The sequence below is a fragment of the Agelaius phoeniceus genome, chromosome 7 (genome assembly GCF_051311805.1).
Source record: "Agelaius phoeniceus isolate bAgePho1 chromosome 7, bAgePho1.hap1, whole genome shotgun sequence".
Classification (NCBI taxonomy): Eukaryota; Metazoa; Chordata; class Aves; order Passeriformes; family Icteridae; genus Agelaius; species Agelaius phoeniceus.
In genome coordinates, this window is record NC_135271.1 from 44,569,154 (window position 1) to 44,586,450 (window position 17,297).

A 17,297-nucleotide genomic window follows, 5' to 3' on the forward strand; every position below is an offset into this window, starting at 1 on the left:
AAGCAGGATCATGCACTGAAATTTAAAATACAGCAGACAAACATTTTGTTCCAGTTTAAATGACCTTACTGTACACGAAATAAAGGAAAAAGGGGGTGACAATCCAATCTGTACAGTTGTTGCAGTATAACAGTTTTCACCAGGAGAGACACTAATTTGTCTTAAAATTCTGAGAAGCAGGAGAACTTCCAGGGCTCCTTTCAGACCTGTTGATGATGATGATGAAGCAAGGACAGATGCCAGCTGATGTTCAGAATCTTTATATGCAGATAGGAACAACCGATTTTACTTTGGTCTTTAAGAAATCAAATCAGTAATGCCCATGGACAAAAGAGACAGTTAACATAGAAAAATAATTTTCCTCCCCCTTTTTAAATTGGAATGAAAACAACACAATGCTGGGAGCCATCTCTGAGGCAAGACAGAAAGCTGCAATACTGCAAGCAGTAGTTCCTTTTCCTGTTGTTATAGACTTTTTTTTTTTTAAGAAAAAACAAAGCAAACAAACGTTTTATGAGATGGAAATATTACAGTTTACTACTAAGTTCCATGTGTGATTGTTTAGGGGATCTTTTGGACAATTTTCCATATTTGTATGCAAAAAGAGCCAAGCCCAGTGCTCCAACTATAGAAAGAGCAAAAAGCACATAGAGTGCTGTTTCTGCCCCTTGGGATGTCAAATCCAATCCCAAAAAGCTCACGCTGTCAGCTGCTCCTGGAGTGGGGTCTGTGGGTGTCACTGAATGGGAAAACAATGAGAAAGGGTTAGTGCAGAGTGTGTTCCATGCAGGGGTGGGCATTGCTGCTCCCTGCCTGCACCAGCCTTCAACTCTGCTCTTCAATACTCTGGCAGGAGCAGGATTGATACAGTTCTAGCTCAGAGTAGAGGCACAGCTGAGGCTGATAGTGCAACTCCTGATGGTACAGGTGAGTGTTCTCATTCCCAAACCCCACCTAACACTGCTTGCTTTTCAGTGGAGAAGACACAAATGACAAAAGAATCAGTATTTCCAAAGTCTTATTCAAAACTAGGATTTGAATAAAGTATTCAAAAATTTTTCTAAACAATCTTGTTTAGAAGATTAGGGAGTATCACATGTGTGTGGTTTAGAAAACATCTTGGGCAGTTCTGTTGGAGTAAAGTCTAATGGAGTAACTTTTGCTACATTCTTAAGCATGTGCAAGAGCACCTCAACAAGGTTTGTTTAGTCTGGTCTTGCATCGGGAACTGACATTAACTGCAGTCTTTAAAAAAATATTGCAGAAAATGGCGGTGTCTCTAAAAACCTTAGGATTCTGGAACTCTTTTGGGATTAGGATTAGATGCAAACACATAAGCACCATTTCTGCTGTGTCACTTACCTTCTGGCTCCTGTCCCAGACAGGGATGTGGGCCCGTGGCTGGGTCTGGAAAACCATTGCAGTTGATGATCTGTGAGTAATACTTGGCTGAGGCCTTGGGGCGCCGTGGCAAGGCTGGGTCTGAGAAATTCACGTGGTAGAGCCCAAACTTCTCCTCATAACCTGCTGCCCACTCCAGGTTGTCCATCAGTGTCCAGGCAGTGTAGCCCCGCAGGTCAACACCATCGAGCACAACGGCTGCAGGCAGGAGCAGAGAGCAGAGAAAACAGGGCAGTGGTCACCCCTCAGCCAGCCAGGGCAGGAAGGTGCTCCAGAGCACCCACACGTGGCACACAGGGAGGTTATTGCCAACAAGCAGGTGCACTCAGTGCCCAGGACTGGACACTGCTTTTCTCTGCTCCAAAAGTCAAAGCTTTTGTGCAAGAAACAAAGGTTTAGGAATAGAGAAGAAAACCCATCAAAATGCAACCATTGCCAAAACAGGTGTTTGTGGGGCCTTTACACAGCAGTAAATGCCTGAACACCTGGCTGCTCCCAGTAGATCAGAAAAGCAAACTGAAAAAGCCCTTTCCTGAAGCTGTTTAACCACTCCTGTAACTGAAACCAGTTTGGGCACTGGGTTTTTACTGTTGTTTTTTAAAAAGATACAGTTTTTAGACACAGCAGTAGTCAGACTAGAAGGAGTTTATCAGGTACTAGTACCTCTCTCACCAGGTGCAGCAAACCAAGGAACCTGCAGGATACCCCACTAAACCCAGAGTCTGTTCTCTTCCTTTAGATTATCTCTCCTGGCACATTTGTGACTATCCATGAGCAGTTTTTGGTAAACCCAAAGGCTCTTTGAAATTAATTCAGTAAGCCCATGTAACTGTAACGTGCAAGTGTGATAGCAGTGGTCTTTCAGCTCTTTACAAATTGCTTTATACACATCACTCTTGTGGCAAAGCCAGTGCTGCTCTCAGAGCTTTGGATGACCAGATGTCAATAATGACTCTTACCTTTCAGTGCCTCATTAATGTAGGTCCGATAGTAATGCATTCTCCAAGTATCATTGAATTTAAAGGCTCCCCTTTCTGAGACCCCATTTTCAGTCACATAAATGGGAGGGTTGTTGTACTCTTCCTTTATCCACCTGAGGATCTTCCTGAACCCAAAGGGCGTCACCTTCAGCCAGAGAGACCCGGAGCTCAGCCAGCTGCGGTCGGTCACTGTGGCCACGCCCCTGTGGAGGAGGACACTGCTCAGGGCCAGTCCCACCTGCCAGGCAGCTCCGTGCCCAGGACTGAGGTGCTGCTGCTGCTCACAAGCCTAAAAAACCCTTCTCATGTTTTCATTTCCAATAACACTCTGTGTAAATCAGCTGTGGCTGATTCCAAATCTTTGCATGCTACAACACGGCTTCTGCTTTTCAAGGCACAATGCTTGAGCACACAAAATTGCCCTTTACATTACATGCAGGAATGTAATGAGCCCACTGTCCTAGAAGGTTAAACTATAAGGGGCTGGGATGTACCAGCAAAGCAAAGTTATTTCCAATTTCATCTATTCCCTGTGGAAACATTTTGGAAAGGAGACAATTTCACCCCCATGTGTGGTCACACCATTACCTGAATTCTCATTAGAAAAACTAGTAAGCTCCTACTGTTTACTTTTTGAGGTTGAGAAATGAAATAATTAGTATCTAAATAAAAAATCTTGACTTAATCTATACTTAACCATGAAGTGATTTAGCTATTTAGGCTTTGAACTTACATTTATCCAATGTATTGAGGGACATAAACCTGTTTAACAGCAAATGGATCAGTATGCATAAACCAGGATAACACCTCACCGTTTAAATTGCAGACTGGAGGCAGGAAATATGATAAATACTGTTTATCACCTCATGTCTGTAAGAAAAAGGCTGTTGCTGCACTTTTGTGACAACAGCACCTCAGGTACTGCTTGGTTATATTATCCCTAGTACTGGTTTATAACAACTTAAAACATCTATCTCAGCTTTATTTGCTAGAAATTTACACTTGTCAGTTAACCCAGGCTCCAGCTGTGCAGATTTTACTTGAGCAATAATTTCCATCCATCTCTTACCTGTCAGAGTCATATGACATAACACCCTTAGGATAGTTTAGGTTGTATGTTAAAACCGTGGTGTAATGATTTAGGCCAAAGTAGTCATATGTGCCTTTAATTCTTTGTTTTTCACTTTCAGTAAATTCTGGAAGTCTGCAAGAGAAAACAGAGAATACACTTTGCACACCCACTCCATGGGTAATGCTGGGATCCCTGGTACCAGCACCACAAGCACAAGGAGAGAAACTGGGAATGGCAAATAAGAAATGTAACTGAGAGGGACCAATGGGTTCAGTACATAGTTTTAAGAAAAGTTAAACAAATTTACCACAGGCATCAGGTAAAGTACTGTGGCTAATGCAGGGCAGTTACTGTGTCACTGTGCTGACAATTTGTTACCCCAAAGATATATTAGTCAATTTAGTTTGCAAGAGAGGTAAACACAGGGAATAGATAAATCCCCCCTGCCTAGATTGGAACTAAATGATCTTAAAGGTCCCTTCCAACACAAACCATTCTGTGATTCTCTGAAAATATACACTAGAATTTTTCTGTGAGGATACAGTAAGCTTTTATACAGTAACATTGGAATAGAATCATTGAAATGTATCATTTCTGTAGGAAAAACATGATTCAGCACAGCCAGTGAGACAAAAGCAGGTGTGTGCCTGGGCTCTTACCGGGACTTGCTCAGGCCCTGGGCCAGACTTCGTTCCCGAATCCTTCTTTTCATCACTTCACTATAATCACCATTTTTGAAAATAGGGTGAGCAAACCAACCTAGAAAAAACTAAACCAGAAGATAAGGGAAGATAAATCATATATCAAAACTTGGGATTTAGCCATTCTTCTGTCATGTGCTGCTTTATAGGTGATACTTGAGTTTACAACAGGGACACGGAGATACAAAGGGATGCCCCTATAACAGCAGTAAATTCAATAAGCTTTTGACACTGCAACCATGTTTTGTCTCATTTCTGTTGTGTTCTTGTTCAGCCCCCATAAGAGTGGGATATATTTCCTTGCAGTGATGCCTCTGCCTCACCATGTTATTTCAGTGAGATGCTGACCTGGGTTCTGGGCATGTCCAGCACCCAAAGAGGAGCAGGGAGAGCTGTGACCAGGGGTCTCTGTACCTGCATGAACCGTCTGGCAGCTTCAACGTCCTCCTGGCTGTGTGGGTTGCGTGGTTCTGCCCAGTCAGAGTTGATGGTGATGGAGATGAGCCCTCCCTGCCTGGCCCTGAAGGTCTCGTTGTAGAGGTGCCAGACCTCCGCGTGTGCCTTGATCAGGTTGTGCCCCACCACGTAGGGAGCGCGCCCTGGCCGGACCGAGACGCCTGCAGGGACAGGGACAGCACGGGCAGGGCAGCAGCACCTCCCGTGGCTGTTCCCAGGTTAACACAACCCCAGGGCACCCAGAACTGCTCCTGGGAAAGGAGTGAATGTGCAACACCTGGTGCCCCAAGCCCAGCCCTGGGCTGGAATCAGTGCTAGGCAGAGGCAGCTGAAGGAGCAGCTGCCATGGGAAGGCTGTGAGGAGGACCCTGCATTGCCCCCTGGATCCTCCCTCTGGACTACCAGCCCTGGCAACAGGCTGCTGCTGCCAGTTTGGAAAGCAGAAAGCTGTGTGTTCGGGTCAGCTCACATCCCCTCTTTTGGTTCTACCCTGCTGCTGAGCTGGGTCTTCCTTCAGCCCTAAATCTTCTCTATGGTCCCTGAAGCTGGTCTGGAAATAAGGTCTGCTCCAGGCAGAAGTGTAATCCAGACTTGGAGGTGACAGGCAGAGTAAAAGAAGGACCTGTTCAGCACACCACAGCAATCTAAACCCCATCTATCCAGAACACACCAGTTTCCTTGTTCTACCTTTGCAAGCCCCAAGGAACTGCTCTGCTGCAGCATAAAACAGTTGTGCTGACAGTGCCATGATGGCTCAGAGGCCATGCCCAGCAGTCTTACCTGGAGCAGCTGTGCCAACGCCATAGCCAAGATAGGCAGTGTTGTAGGGTTCATTGAGGGTTATCCAAAATTTCACTTTATCCCCCAGCCTCTGGAAAAGGACCTCAGCATATTCCTTAAACCTCTGAACTATAGTATCATTCTCCCACCCACCAACGTCCTGCAGCGCCTGTGGGAGGTCCCAGTGATAGAGAGTTACCTGGGGGGAAAGACAGGAGGACAAAGGACTCAACCAGCCAATCTCATGTAACTCAGATTCATTTATCACCACAAATAAACTGTGCTTTGATCTGCAGTTACCTGTTCCTAAGGCAGTGATCACTCATTCACCCAATAAAGTACATTTTTGCCAGTTTCTTTAGGGACTGCCTGATGGTGAAGATGAAGCTTTTACCAAAAAACCACCTTGTGACAGCCAGAACTCATCAGTGAAGAACTGCTGCACCTGCACTGACTCTCAGCTGAAATAAAATCCACTAGAACACCTGTCTGGGCTGGTAAGGCTCAAAGTCACTCAACAGTGTTGAAAGAGCTGATTGATGCAGGGGTGAGGTCACCGTCCATTGTATGTGACAAATAACACTGACCAGTGGAGCTTCCTGACTCCCAGGAAAAAAAGAAAGTTACATCCATCTCTAAGAAAGGCAAGAAGGAAGATCCTGGGAACTACATTAGTCAGTCTCACCTCAGTGTCTGAAAGATTCCTGCAAAGGTCCCTGTGGAATCTATTTCCAAGGTAAAGGGACAAGAAGGCAATTGGAAACAGCTGACAATAAGTCTACTTTGGTCTTTCCAGGCAGTGATTTCAACACATCCCTACATTCCAAGTTCATTTGCTTATGCACTACCCCATGTTTCTTCACAAAATGTAATTAAAACCATGAAAAACAATTTCTGTGTGAATGAGGGTATGGATGGAAACACACATGTTGCTCTGAGCATCAGATTTCGGGTTTGGTATTTTTTAGTAACCTGAAAGTTACTGGGTGTAGTTACCTGAGGCACAATGTTGGCTGCCAGAAGGGCATCAATCAGCCTTTCATAGTAGTTCAGTCCCTTTTCATTGATGTACCTGGTGGTCCCATCTGGGAGAACACGGGACCAGGAGATGGAAAAGCGATAGTGAGACACCTTGAGGCTTTTCAGCATTTCCACATCCTCCTCAATCCTGTGGTAGCTGTCACAAGCTACATCTCCAGTCGCATCATTGCCGATTCTCAAGGGAGTGTGGGCATATTTGTCCCAAATGCTAAGTCCTTTCCCATCTGCTCTCCATCCTCCCTCAATCTGTAATTGAAAATGTGGGAAGAATTATTAGCAAACCCAAATTTAGGTCTCAGCCTAGCACAGAATTCAGCCTGTTATTCTCTGTGGTGCCACACAATGAATTAACTGTCCACAGATACTTCAGGAGACCATCTCAGTTTCCTGACCTGGTAAGCTGCAGTTGCTACACTCCACAGGAAGTTCTCTGGAAACTCTCCATATAAAAATTCATCTTCCTTGGGCAGTGGGATGCCATTATTGCGGATGATTTCAGCATAGTACACAGCAGAGCGCTTTGGCGTCCTTGGCCTGTTGGGGTTGTCAAAATCAATCTGGTGCAATCCAAATCTTGGATCATAACCATCCACCCATTCAAAGTTATCCATCAGAGACCAAGCATTGTATCCTTTCAGATTAACACCATCTACCTTGTAAGCTGAAAGACCAGAAAAAAACCAGAGAAGCATCAGTGGCATAATCACACACTAATGAACCCTAAGGAATTCACATGCAAGCACATACAGGCTCCTAGTTCCATACAGGTGTCACTGGTCAACTAAGATTATTGAGAGAATCTTCATAGTTGGAGGAAACAAAGTACAGCCATGCAAAAGAGATCATAAAATCAAACACTATGTTTCTATTGTGTTCAGACTATTTAAAGAGTGATATTAATCACTTTTAAAAAGTACTCTTCAGAGGAGTTAAGTAACCAGGAATCTAGAGAGGAGACACACAACGCCAGACCAAAACACTGAACAAAAGCAAATTCTGGTACCTTTTAAAGCTTCATCAATGTATGTTTTGTAGTAAAATATCCTGGCATTGTCATCAACATCCGATTTGGCCTTTTTCCCCACGCCATTCTCAATAATATATATTGGGGGGTTTCCATATTCCTCTTTGATCCAGTTCAGAACCCTCCTCAGACCCCAGGCCACAGGCCGATGGTCAGTGAGAGCTGAGGAAGGCCAGGAGCTGTCAACTGTTACTGAAACCTCCTGGTCATACTCATAAGAGAAGGGCCTCAGACGTGTTGTTGAATGGCTCACAATTTTGGAGGAGTATGTGTTGAAGCAGAAGACGTCTGCTGTGCCCCGGATGTATTCGCGCTCCTCCGCTGTGAAAACCGGCAGCCGCGACGACGGCAGGTTCTGGAGCTCGCTCCTGTTCCCGACTTTCCACTTCATGGCCTCGGGGTAGTCCCCGTTCTTGAAAATGGGGTGTGTGAACCAACCCACCAAAAACTGCAGGTACCTGTCAGCAGCTTCAATGTCCCTGGGGTCGCTTGGGGTCTTTGGCTCAGCCCAGCTAACGAAGGGGCACAGGGCAATGACCCCTCCCTGACTCGCTCTGTATTTGTCATCGTAGGTGTGGTAGACTCTGGCATGAGCTTTCAGTAAGATGTGGGCAACCCTGTAGGGAGCGCTGCCAGGCTCCTTGACGTTGGGTGGGAACAAGCCTTCACCGTAGCCCATCCGGGCAATGATGTTGGGTTCATTGATGGTAATCCAGAATTTCACCCTGTCCCCAAAGGTCTGGAAACAGAAGTCTGCAAAGCTGTCAAACAGGTCAATCAGCTCAGTGCTCTCCCAGCCACCGATGTCCTGGAGAGCTTGTGGTAGGTCCCAGTGGTAGAGAGTGACAATTGGAGTGATGTTGTTTGCAATCAGTCCATCAATGAGACGGTTGTAGTATGCGACTCCATGGCTGTTGATTGAGTTGTTCCTTCCAGTGGGGAAAATTCGAGGCCAGGAGAGCGAAAAGCGATAGTTCTTTACCCCTAAGGCTCTCAGCATGTAAATATCTTCCTCCACCTTGTTGTAGCTATCACAAGCTATATCTCCAGTTTCGTTATTGTTTACATTCCCTGGGACATGGGTGAAGTTATCCCAAATGCTGGGTCCTTTGCCATCAGCATCCCAACCTCCCTCTATCTGGTAGGCAGAGGAAGACACACCCCACGTAAAATCCTCTGGGAATGTCCCATAAAAATACATGTCTCTTTCAAAGGCAGTCTGGGATGAAAACTTCTGCCAGACAACCTTTGCCTTGGACGGAACTTCTGATGCTGGTAAACTTGGCAGCTTTGATGGCACAGGTCGGTGAAACACCACTGGTGCAGATCTGCTCAAGGCTTGGGATGGAAAACCATTTTTTTCAATAACACTGGAATAGAAGTAAGCAGATGCCTTGGGAGTCCTTGGTCTGTTGCTATCTTCAAAGTTCACATGGTGCAGCCCAAATTTTAGGCTGTATCCTGCTGGGCCTTCAAAGCCATCAAGCAGGGATCGAGCAATGTAGGACCGGACATCAACGGCGTCCAGTTTCACCGCTGCCACAGAAACAGAACACTGTAATTACCCGCCTGAACATCTCCTGAACACAGCCAGCACTACAGAAGCACCACAGCCAAGGACAGGTGTGACAAGCCAAGCACTTACAAATGGCTTTAAAGGCTAAAACAACTTCCTAACAATTAGGAGTATCTGGTAGGAAAAGCAGCCAGCACGGTAATAGGAACTGGTGAAATGCTTAGTGATAGAAATGTGTGAGAAAAGAAGTATTTGTCAAGAGATATCTGAGGACAGGACACTTGTGCCACTGGCATCCCTTCCCCTTTGTTCTTGTTTTCAAGGAGATTTCATCAATTTAGGTGTATGGTTCACTTTTAGATTTAACACAGTAATTAAACAGAAACATTTGAATCAGGTATTTAGTGCTTGCCTATATTCCCTGAACACAGAGAGCTTCTTTTAGCTGAACTGTGTACCCAGTACCAGCAGAGGCAAGTCTAGCATCCCTCCTCACATTGCTTACAAAAAAGCACTGAATCTCTCTTACTCAAAAAAAGTTCCCTCCCATGTGCAGTCCATCCTCTTTACTTCTGCTGAGGCCTAACAGCAACACTAAATTGTGTTTTCTGTAGCTCTTTCAGCACTTCTAGCAGTATGTTGAGATCTAGGTCAAGCAGATCAAATGCTGTACACACTGACCACCAACATATTTAATACAGCATATTTAATGTTTTCCTGACAGTATTGTTTAGTCTATCTAGAGAGCATCAGTCAATTCTCTATTTGAAATCTCAGCTCTCTATGTTAGTCCAGAACTTGCCACTAACACAATTTTTATATCAAAAGGTACACATCTTGCAAAGATACAAGCATAACTTGAACATTCTACAAGCATAACCTAAACATTCTCAAAATGATTGAGGTAGAAATGGTAGGAAGATATTTCCAGTCTGAAGTGGTTACTGCCGTGTAGGTCTGATTAACTGGTAAAGGCAGTTCAGCCCCAATTTATGAGAGGTCTACAGGCAAGAGCCTTTAGCCAGTCATCTCCAGGAGAACTGGAGAGTATGAACAGTGTCCTCACAGAGAGACTGACCTTAGGGTCCAGGCTACATTATTCCATACATTAAAAAAATGCATTCCAATATCTAAAGAGAATGCAGAGCTCCATATCTGAACACCACACAGGCTTAAGAATATAAATGCACACTCATTACCTACACAACAGGAGGCTGACCTCACATCACTGTGCAAGTGGTGATGTCTTAAAGTTAACCACCATGGAAGGGCTAGAATAACCACCTGCCATGATTAAAAAAAAATAAAATCATTTGGTTTCTCGATACCTTTCAGGGCCTCATCGATGTAGCGGCGGAAATAATCCACTCGCAGAGTGTCATTGAGAAGATCCCCGGCGTCTCTTGTGGGCACACCATTCCCTGCTATGTATATTGGGATCTTTGACCCTGTGTATTCCTGGGATACAAACTTCAGGAGCCTTCTTAATCCCCAAGGGACCACATGGATCCAAGGAGAGGCAGCCTGTGGCCAGGAAGGATCTGCATGCACGGAGAAGTTCCCAATGCTCTCGTAGCCCGGTGTGCACGTCCCATTTGTCCCAGCACTGACCAGGCGGGAAGTGTAATGGGAAAGGCCAAAGAAATCTGCAGTCCCTTTCACCAAGGACTTCTCCTCCTCTGTAAACACAGGCAGCTGTGCAACTGTTGTGGAGCACTGCTGGTTCACTTCCTGGATCTGAGCCTTCAGCATATCTGGGTAATCACCATTAACAAATATGGGGTGAGCAAACCAGCCAAGCATGAACTGCAGGTACCTCTCAGATGCCCTCACATCCTCGGAGCTGCCTGGAGTTTTGGGTTCAGCCCAATCCGAGTTCAGCACCAGCCCCACCTTTCCCAGTTGCTGAGAACGGTATTTGTCATTATACAGGTGCCAGACCTTGGCATGAGCCTTGAGAATTGTGTGAGCAACCTAGGAAGCAGAAAGCAGAGGAAAATGTGTCACACTGCATTGCACAAAAACTCTTAAACATTGGGTTTATCTATTGCCATGTGAAAATGTCCTCTCCATCCAAAAGAAAACAGCTTGACAAAACTAATGATAGACAAGGGAGTGTAGTAAGTTTTAGAATAAGCAAAAGAATCTGACTATCCATCCACATCAGCTTTCAGAACAGAAAAATAAAATAACATCTGACCTCTGTTAACTAACTCATTTTTAACAAATATCATAAATCGATCAACCAAATAGTTGTCTCAGAGGCAACATTACATTTGAACATAGTTAAAGCACAGAACCATCATGAAAAACAACCCAACAAGAGTAGCTGCAGGATCCTAATTATTCCTGTGCCCCTACCTTGTAAGATGCTGCTCCTGGGTCAGTGATTCCTGGAGGATGCTCTCCGGTGCCATAGCCAGCGTAGCTGATAACCCAGGGCTCATGGAACGTAACCCAGAGCTTGAGCCGATCCCCAAAGGTGGAAAAGCAGAAGTCTGCATAGCTCACAAAAGCATCTATGATGCTTTCATTCTGCCAGCCACCAAGAGCCTGCAGAGCCTGGGGCAGGTCCCAGTGGAACAGAGTCACCATGGGCTCAATGTTAGAGTCTACCAAGCGGTCAATTAAGCGGTTGTAATAATCAACACCCTTGGAATTGATGGTCTTGTTGGTGCCAGCAGGGAAAATTCTAGACCAGGATACAGAAAATTTGTACAGCTGGGGGTGAAGACCCCTAAGCAGGTAAATGTCATAGCTGGTTTTATAGTAGCTGTCACATGCCACGTCTGCTGTTTGGTTCATTTGGACATGGCCCCCATGCCCAAACTGGTCCCAGATGCTCTCTCCTTTCCCATCCTCTGCCCAAGCTCCTTCAATGTTAAAGGCACCTGTGGATATGCCCCAGAGGAACCCACTTGGGAAAACATCTTGCAGGAAAGAATCCCTCTCTGATTCAGACTGTTGAGCAAACATTTCCCAGACTGTTTGATACGAGGACCGAGGAGCAAGAACAGCATCTGGCTTTTCCTGTAGAGTATTTCTTTCACTGGAAATATAATAAATAGAAGTTAAAATCTCCCAAGGTGGACGTCAGTGCCATAAAACTTGCAAACACAGAGTACAAAGGAAGTTTGCTTCCCACTGAGGTCACATAAGCCATATATAGTTGCTCTGACATCTGACCAATCTAACGCTGCTCTCGCCCAGCTGAGACATGAAGGTGGAGGGCAGTGGGTAACTGCAGAACAGCTCTTTGCATATAGAGTCTTACCATCCATTAGTTAGGTCAGAGGTGCAAACAGAATCCTTGCAGTGAGCAGCAATTTCCCATGCCACAACTGCTTCATGAGTCTCCTGCCATTGTAATCCTTAGCATCTCCTCGCACCATGACATCTCCCACATTTCCATAAGCTCAATTGACTTCTCCCCTAGGAAAGCTTCTACTGGATTTATTTATTTTTCACCATTTTGCTCTTGAAAAAAGCAGAGCTCTTGAAAAATGTACTTGTTACTCCTGGCTTGAAGGTGCAATTTGGGTAACCAAGGATGAGAGAGTGGAAGAGGATTACATTATAGGATTAGTAGCAGGATAGAGGATTGCAAGTAATTGGAACAGACTGGGCTCAGCAGAAAACAGCCCTTTGCAGCCCTTTCAGCAACTGACAGCAGACATTACCACTAAAACCTCTTGTCTCTGCCTGCACACAGGTTTCTAGAGGGAGCTGTTTTATCATTGTATCCTATTATAGTAATGTATGGTGTTACAGTATTTTTATAGTACCTTAAAATATGAGGTAAGTAGTCCAAGAAGTCATTAATGTCACACCCAATCATACGCGCTTCTTCTTTATTAATAGCTGCAAAAACAAATGGTAAGTGATGGACATTGTCTTAGATGCCACAGACTGCATGACACTCCTTGTAACAAACAATTATAACTTGAAAGAAATTTTTCCCAATATCGAACCCAAACTTCACCTTATGCAATTTGAGGCTGATGAAAAGGATGAAAAGATCTGGAAAAGATTTCCTGCTTTCCCTCTCTCAACACTCACCATCCATCCTTAATCTTCCAAAAATACTATAAAAACTGTTATTTCATCTAATAGCAGCAGCCTAGATTGGATGATTTTGAATTTCCTCTACAAGTTAATTGTAGAGGAAAGTGAAGTTTGAATTTGCTCTACATGCAGATCTTAACTAAAAAACTCTTCCTCTTCAAACATCACTCACCTGTGGCAATGGCAGCTACTGGTATGAAAGGATGCTCTTCCATGGAGGCACAGTCAAGGACCTTTAAACTAAAAACCAAGATGTCTTTGTCCTTCCAGACACTCTGCAAAACAGAAATCAGGGAGTAGTATGAAAAGAAGCATCAGCCAGCTAGTAAAGCCATGCTCTTGGCATTTTGTGCATTTTAAATGGGCAGCTCCTTATCCTGCTACCCAGATGCTGGATGACTCTTTGCTAATGAATTTTAAGAATGCAGTTCACTGCCAGAGATTTAATATAGGTTATAATAGGTACCAGCTACAGCATCACTGATGTTGGTGCTGCCAGGAGATCTGATCCTTTAATAAACTCACCCTCAGTAACATTTCTGGCACCTGATGATGATTTCTACCCCCGCTGATGAGGAATGTGAAGTTTGGTAGCACTGCTGTAGAGCTCAAGCTGGAGTTTAATATCTTTCAGGACTTAGGTATTGGCCTAACAGCTTAGTTATCAAACAGCATGTGAGAGAGAAGGTTTTTCAGTTCCAGACAAAAGAATTTTGCCATTCCTGTTGTTAATGCATCAATAATAAGCACTGACCAAGATGATCTTTTCCAGCATTTTCCAATAACAGTTTTTAAGTCAGAATAACAACAGAGAAATGAGCACTTTGCAGCTGCTTCCTAATGTAGCTGCTGCCCGAGCTTTCACAGAAAATCAGAACTCTTTAGACATGCATCACAGCACATGAAATTCTGCTCCTATTTATGGTCTGTTGTTTGCTGTTATCATTTTAACCCTGCGCATAACTTTACCTGGAATTCACTCAATTTCTTGTCAAAATCTGTTTCATTTCCACAATGGTACTGAAGGTTAAGAGACACAAAGTCTATTGAATCCTGGAAAAAAGAAAAGGAAAATAATCATGCTGGAGAAAAATGGGATTTTTTTAAAGTATTACATGAAAAATACATAAATTTGTGTAAGGTTTGATAAAGACATGTTGCTGGAGTAAGAAGCCATACAGCTGTATGGGAGCACTGGACAATACAGAGAGCACAAACTGGATAGTGTATGGGAAGATGTGCTTTGTATGTCTCCTTTTAACCAAAGTACAACTTAAACAACTGCATTAAATTCTATTTTATTAATTTAAAATTAATGATTTACAGGTAATTTCTTTATGTTTGTTTATGATTTATCAGATAAACCTTTATAACTATGTGGTTCAGGTATATAACCTTATATAACCCTTGGCTGAAAGTCCACTTCAGATATCTACACACCACAAGTATGGAATGATTAAATTATCCCACTAGCAGCCATCAACCTCAAGGGAACAGATGGCACTCTCTTGTTAAATCAGGTGATGAAGTTGGAATAAAACTGATAAGCTTTCAGTTTGTTTTTCAGTCCAAGGTTCTCTTGTATTCTGTCAGCTCATCTTTGCTCTCCCTACAAACCACACCTTGCTTAAATCCTACAGCATTGCTTGACCTGGTTCTAAGTGTTCAAGGATTATGAATACAGCAAAAAACCCTGCACTGTCATGTGTACATTCCAACCTACATCAACATCCTCTGGGTGAGGACAGCTATGAACAGGGAATTGGATCTTTAAGAAAGAATGTCATTGCCTTTGTAGAGATTACATTCTCCTCGTGTTGTGCCATCTCTGTGCAACTACATCACTTTTAGCACAGCTCAGTCTAGGTTTTAACATAATCAGCAGATATTTTAAATAGCAGCTAATTAGGATAATGTATCCATAGCTTTGGTGGTGCACTAAGTACGCCTGCAGAGAAAATGGTAACAGGTAGACTTTCTGGAGACATCTTGTCATTTAGCAAGTATATTGCTAACATTGCCAATTATGAGAGCAAATTTGTCTCCATGTAGCTTAATCAGCACCTACCAGCCAAGAAAGGATGCTGAAACAATTTTTAAATCATTGATTTCACATAATCAGACTAATCAAATAATTAAAGCTTACAAACTAGTCAACCTGCTAAAATCTTATTTAAGTTGCAACAAGTCATTTGATCCCATACATAAAACCAAAGCTAAATCAAGGCAAATTTATATAATTTTGGAAATACTTCCTTAATGAGGAAATATTATGAGCTACCTGAAGAGAAACTGAAAGCAATTCTGATGAAGCACTGTCCAAGACATCATCCATTTCCAAAGCAATGGACAGCTTTCCACCTTGAGAGAGAAAGAGGCAGTCTGTTGATAACATATTAAGGACAAATCAAAATTTCAATTTACTGCAGTTATTTTAAAACCAGTTTTAAATTGTTGAAGCTGTGGAACAACAGGCACTGCTCCAGGTAGTTGATTTCAGGATACCCTTTGTGATTTCAATGGAGAACTGAAGAAGGTAGAAATTCAAAGGCGCCATTCAAAGAGCCTTTGTAAATAAAATGCCCTTCTACTTCCTCCATAAGTAATATCTTTACTAATTTTCATGCCTTTGTGATGGTTCAACCATTTTATTTTTTTTAATCCATTCTATGCTGAATGTTTTTGAGATGTTGGAGCGACAGGAACTTGGAGGAACAGGAGATGCAGGAGGGGATCTGGGCAACTTCTAAAGGCTATCACCAGATAGCGTGAACTGTACAACAAAGTATTCCTGACAAATGCAAGAATTAAAAATTAATTAACTAGTTAAAAATTTGGGAAAAGAAATAGTGACTCAGTCAGCTCTACTTGCTGTCTGTCTGGGAGAGAAAAAGAAGGCAGACCCAAGGAGCTATCTGCTTGGAAAATCCCAGCTATCCATCATGGAAGAGGTGAAATTCTGTTGCTCTGTGTAACACAGGTAGATTTGGGATTTAATTACTACAAACCCCAGTGTCCTCAATAAGGAAAGTCACACAAAGGGCATTGCAGACTTCCTCACAGTTATTGTCACATAGGAGACTTCCTGTGCCTTGTCTCTTCATGGTTTCAGGTACATTTCAGAAAGGTTTTAGTCTTTCCTCTGTGGGTCAGGAAGAGGCACACAAAAATATCTACGTAGCAGTTGCCATTTAATGCAATCACAAAATATTTGCAAGTCATAGTGAAAAACCCTGCTCTCCTTACCTGCTGGTGACACTATCTCATGGAGCAAAGAGTAAAATCCTTTGTGAGCAGCAGCCACGGCCTGGACTCGCTCCTGGGGCTCAGTGTAAGGCAGGCTTTGAAGGACCTCTGGCAGGTCACTGAAGGAGACCCACACATCCACCAGGTCCCCAAAGGCACGGAAGCTGAAATCCGCGTACTCCACAAAAAGCTCAGGAAAAGCCCTGGCAATGCCGGCGGCGGGGACGGGCCCGCGGTGCAGCAGCAGCACGGCTCTGAGCCCCGCGGCAGCCACGGCCTCCAGCAGCCGGCGGTAGCAGCGCACCTGGGCTCCGTCTGCCCCCATGGCGTTCCCCGCGGGAAGGAGGCGGCCCCACGGCAGCTGCAGCCTGTGGTGCGTCACCCCCAGCGCTCGGAGCCGCTGCAGGTACCGGGGCAGCTCGGAGGCCATCAGATCTGCCTGGCACAGCTGAGCCTGGGCTTCAGGGCCCTGCTGCTGCTCGGGCAGGACCTGGTCCTGCAGGCCCCATCTCTCTGCCAGCTCACTGGGGAGAGGCCCAGCAGCGGTGATAAAATTCTGAGCCAATGCCCCATCTATGCCAAGGCTGAGAGAAACCAACAGAAAGAGGATGATTGTCCTACAAATCAGGTCCATTTCTGAACTCTGCTTCAGAAACAACTACTCCACACTACTTATACACCAGTAGAAGTAATATTTAACTGAAATTATCTGTTCCATAGATAAATGTTATCTGAATTAGCTGACACTGGAATAACAGACCAGGACTCTCACTGTAGATAAAAAAAAATAGATGAGCACAAAGTCACTTTTAATCAGTTGGAGAAAGGTCATGTGAAAACATTTTCTGAGATGCTTATGTTTCCCTTTATGTTTAAATATCAGTTGACATTTGCTAATATCGCCTCCTATTTAGAGGAAGATGAAATAAGTAGATAAACTTTCCCTCTCTTTTTAGCCTTTTCAGCTTTAGAAGAATCCCAGCACAGCTCTGGATGCAAAAACCAACAAAAGCAG

The 17,297-nt window shown here is 44.0% G+C and overlaps 1 protein-coding gene across 1 annotated transcript; it reads right to left on the reverse strand.

Annotated features, from left to right (window-relative positions):
- Nucleotides 1-84: 84 nt before the first annotated feature.
- LCT (lactase) lies at nt 85-16,916 on the reverse strand. Its single transcript, XM_054636585.2, has 17 exons — nt 16,283-16,916; nt 15,318-15,397; nt 14,006-14,089; nt 13,209-13,311; nt 12,757-12,832; nt 11,333-12,020; nt 10,300-10,945; nt 7,435-8,991; nt 6,824-7,092; nt 6,387-6,677; nt 5,391-5,589; nt 4,569-4,771; nt 4,113-4,222; nt 3,451-3,585; nt 2,361-2,584; nt 1,363-1,599; nt 85-739 (listed from the first exon to the last, which is right to left on the reverse strand). The coding sequence occupies exons 1-17, from the start codon at nt 16,914-16,916 to the stop codon at nt 528-530; spliced, it is 5,748 nt and encodes a 1,915-aa protein (XP_054492560.2). The 3' UTR covers nt 85-527.
- Between the last annotated feature and the right edge of the window lie 381 nt (nt 16,917-17,297).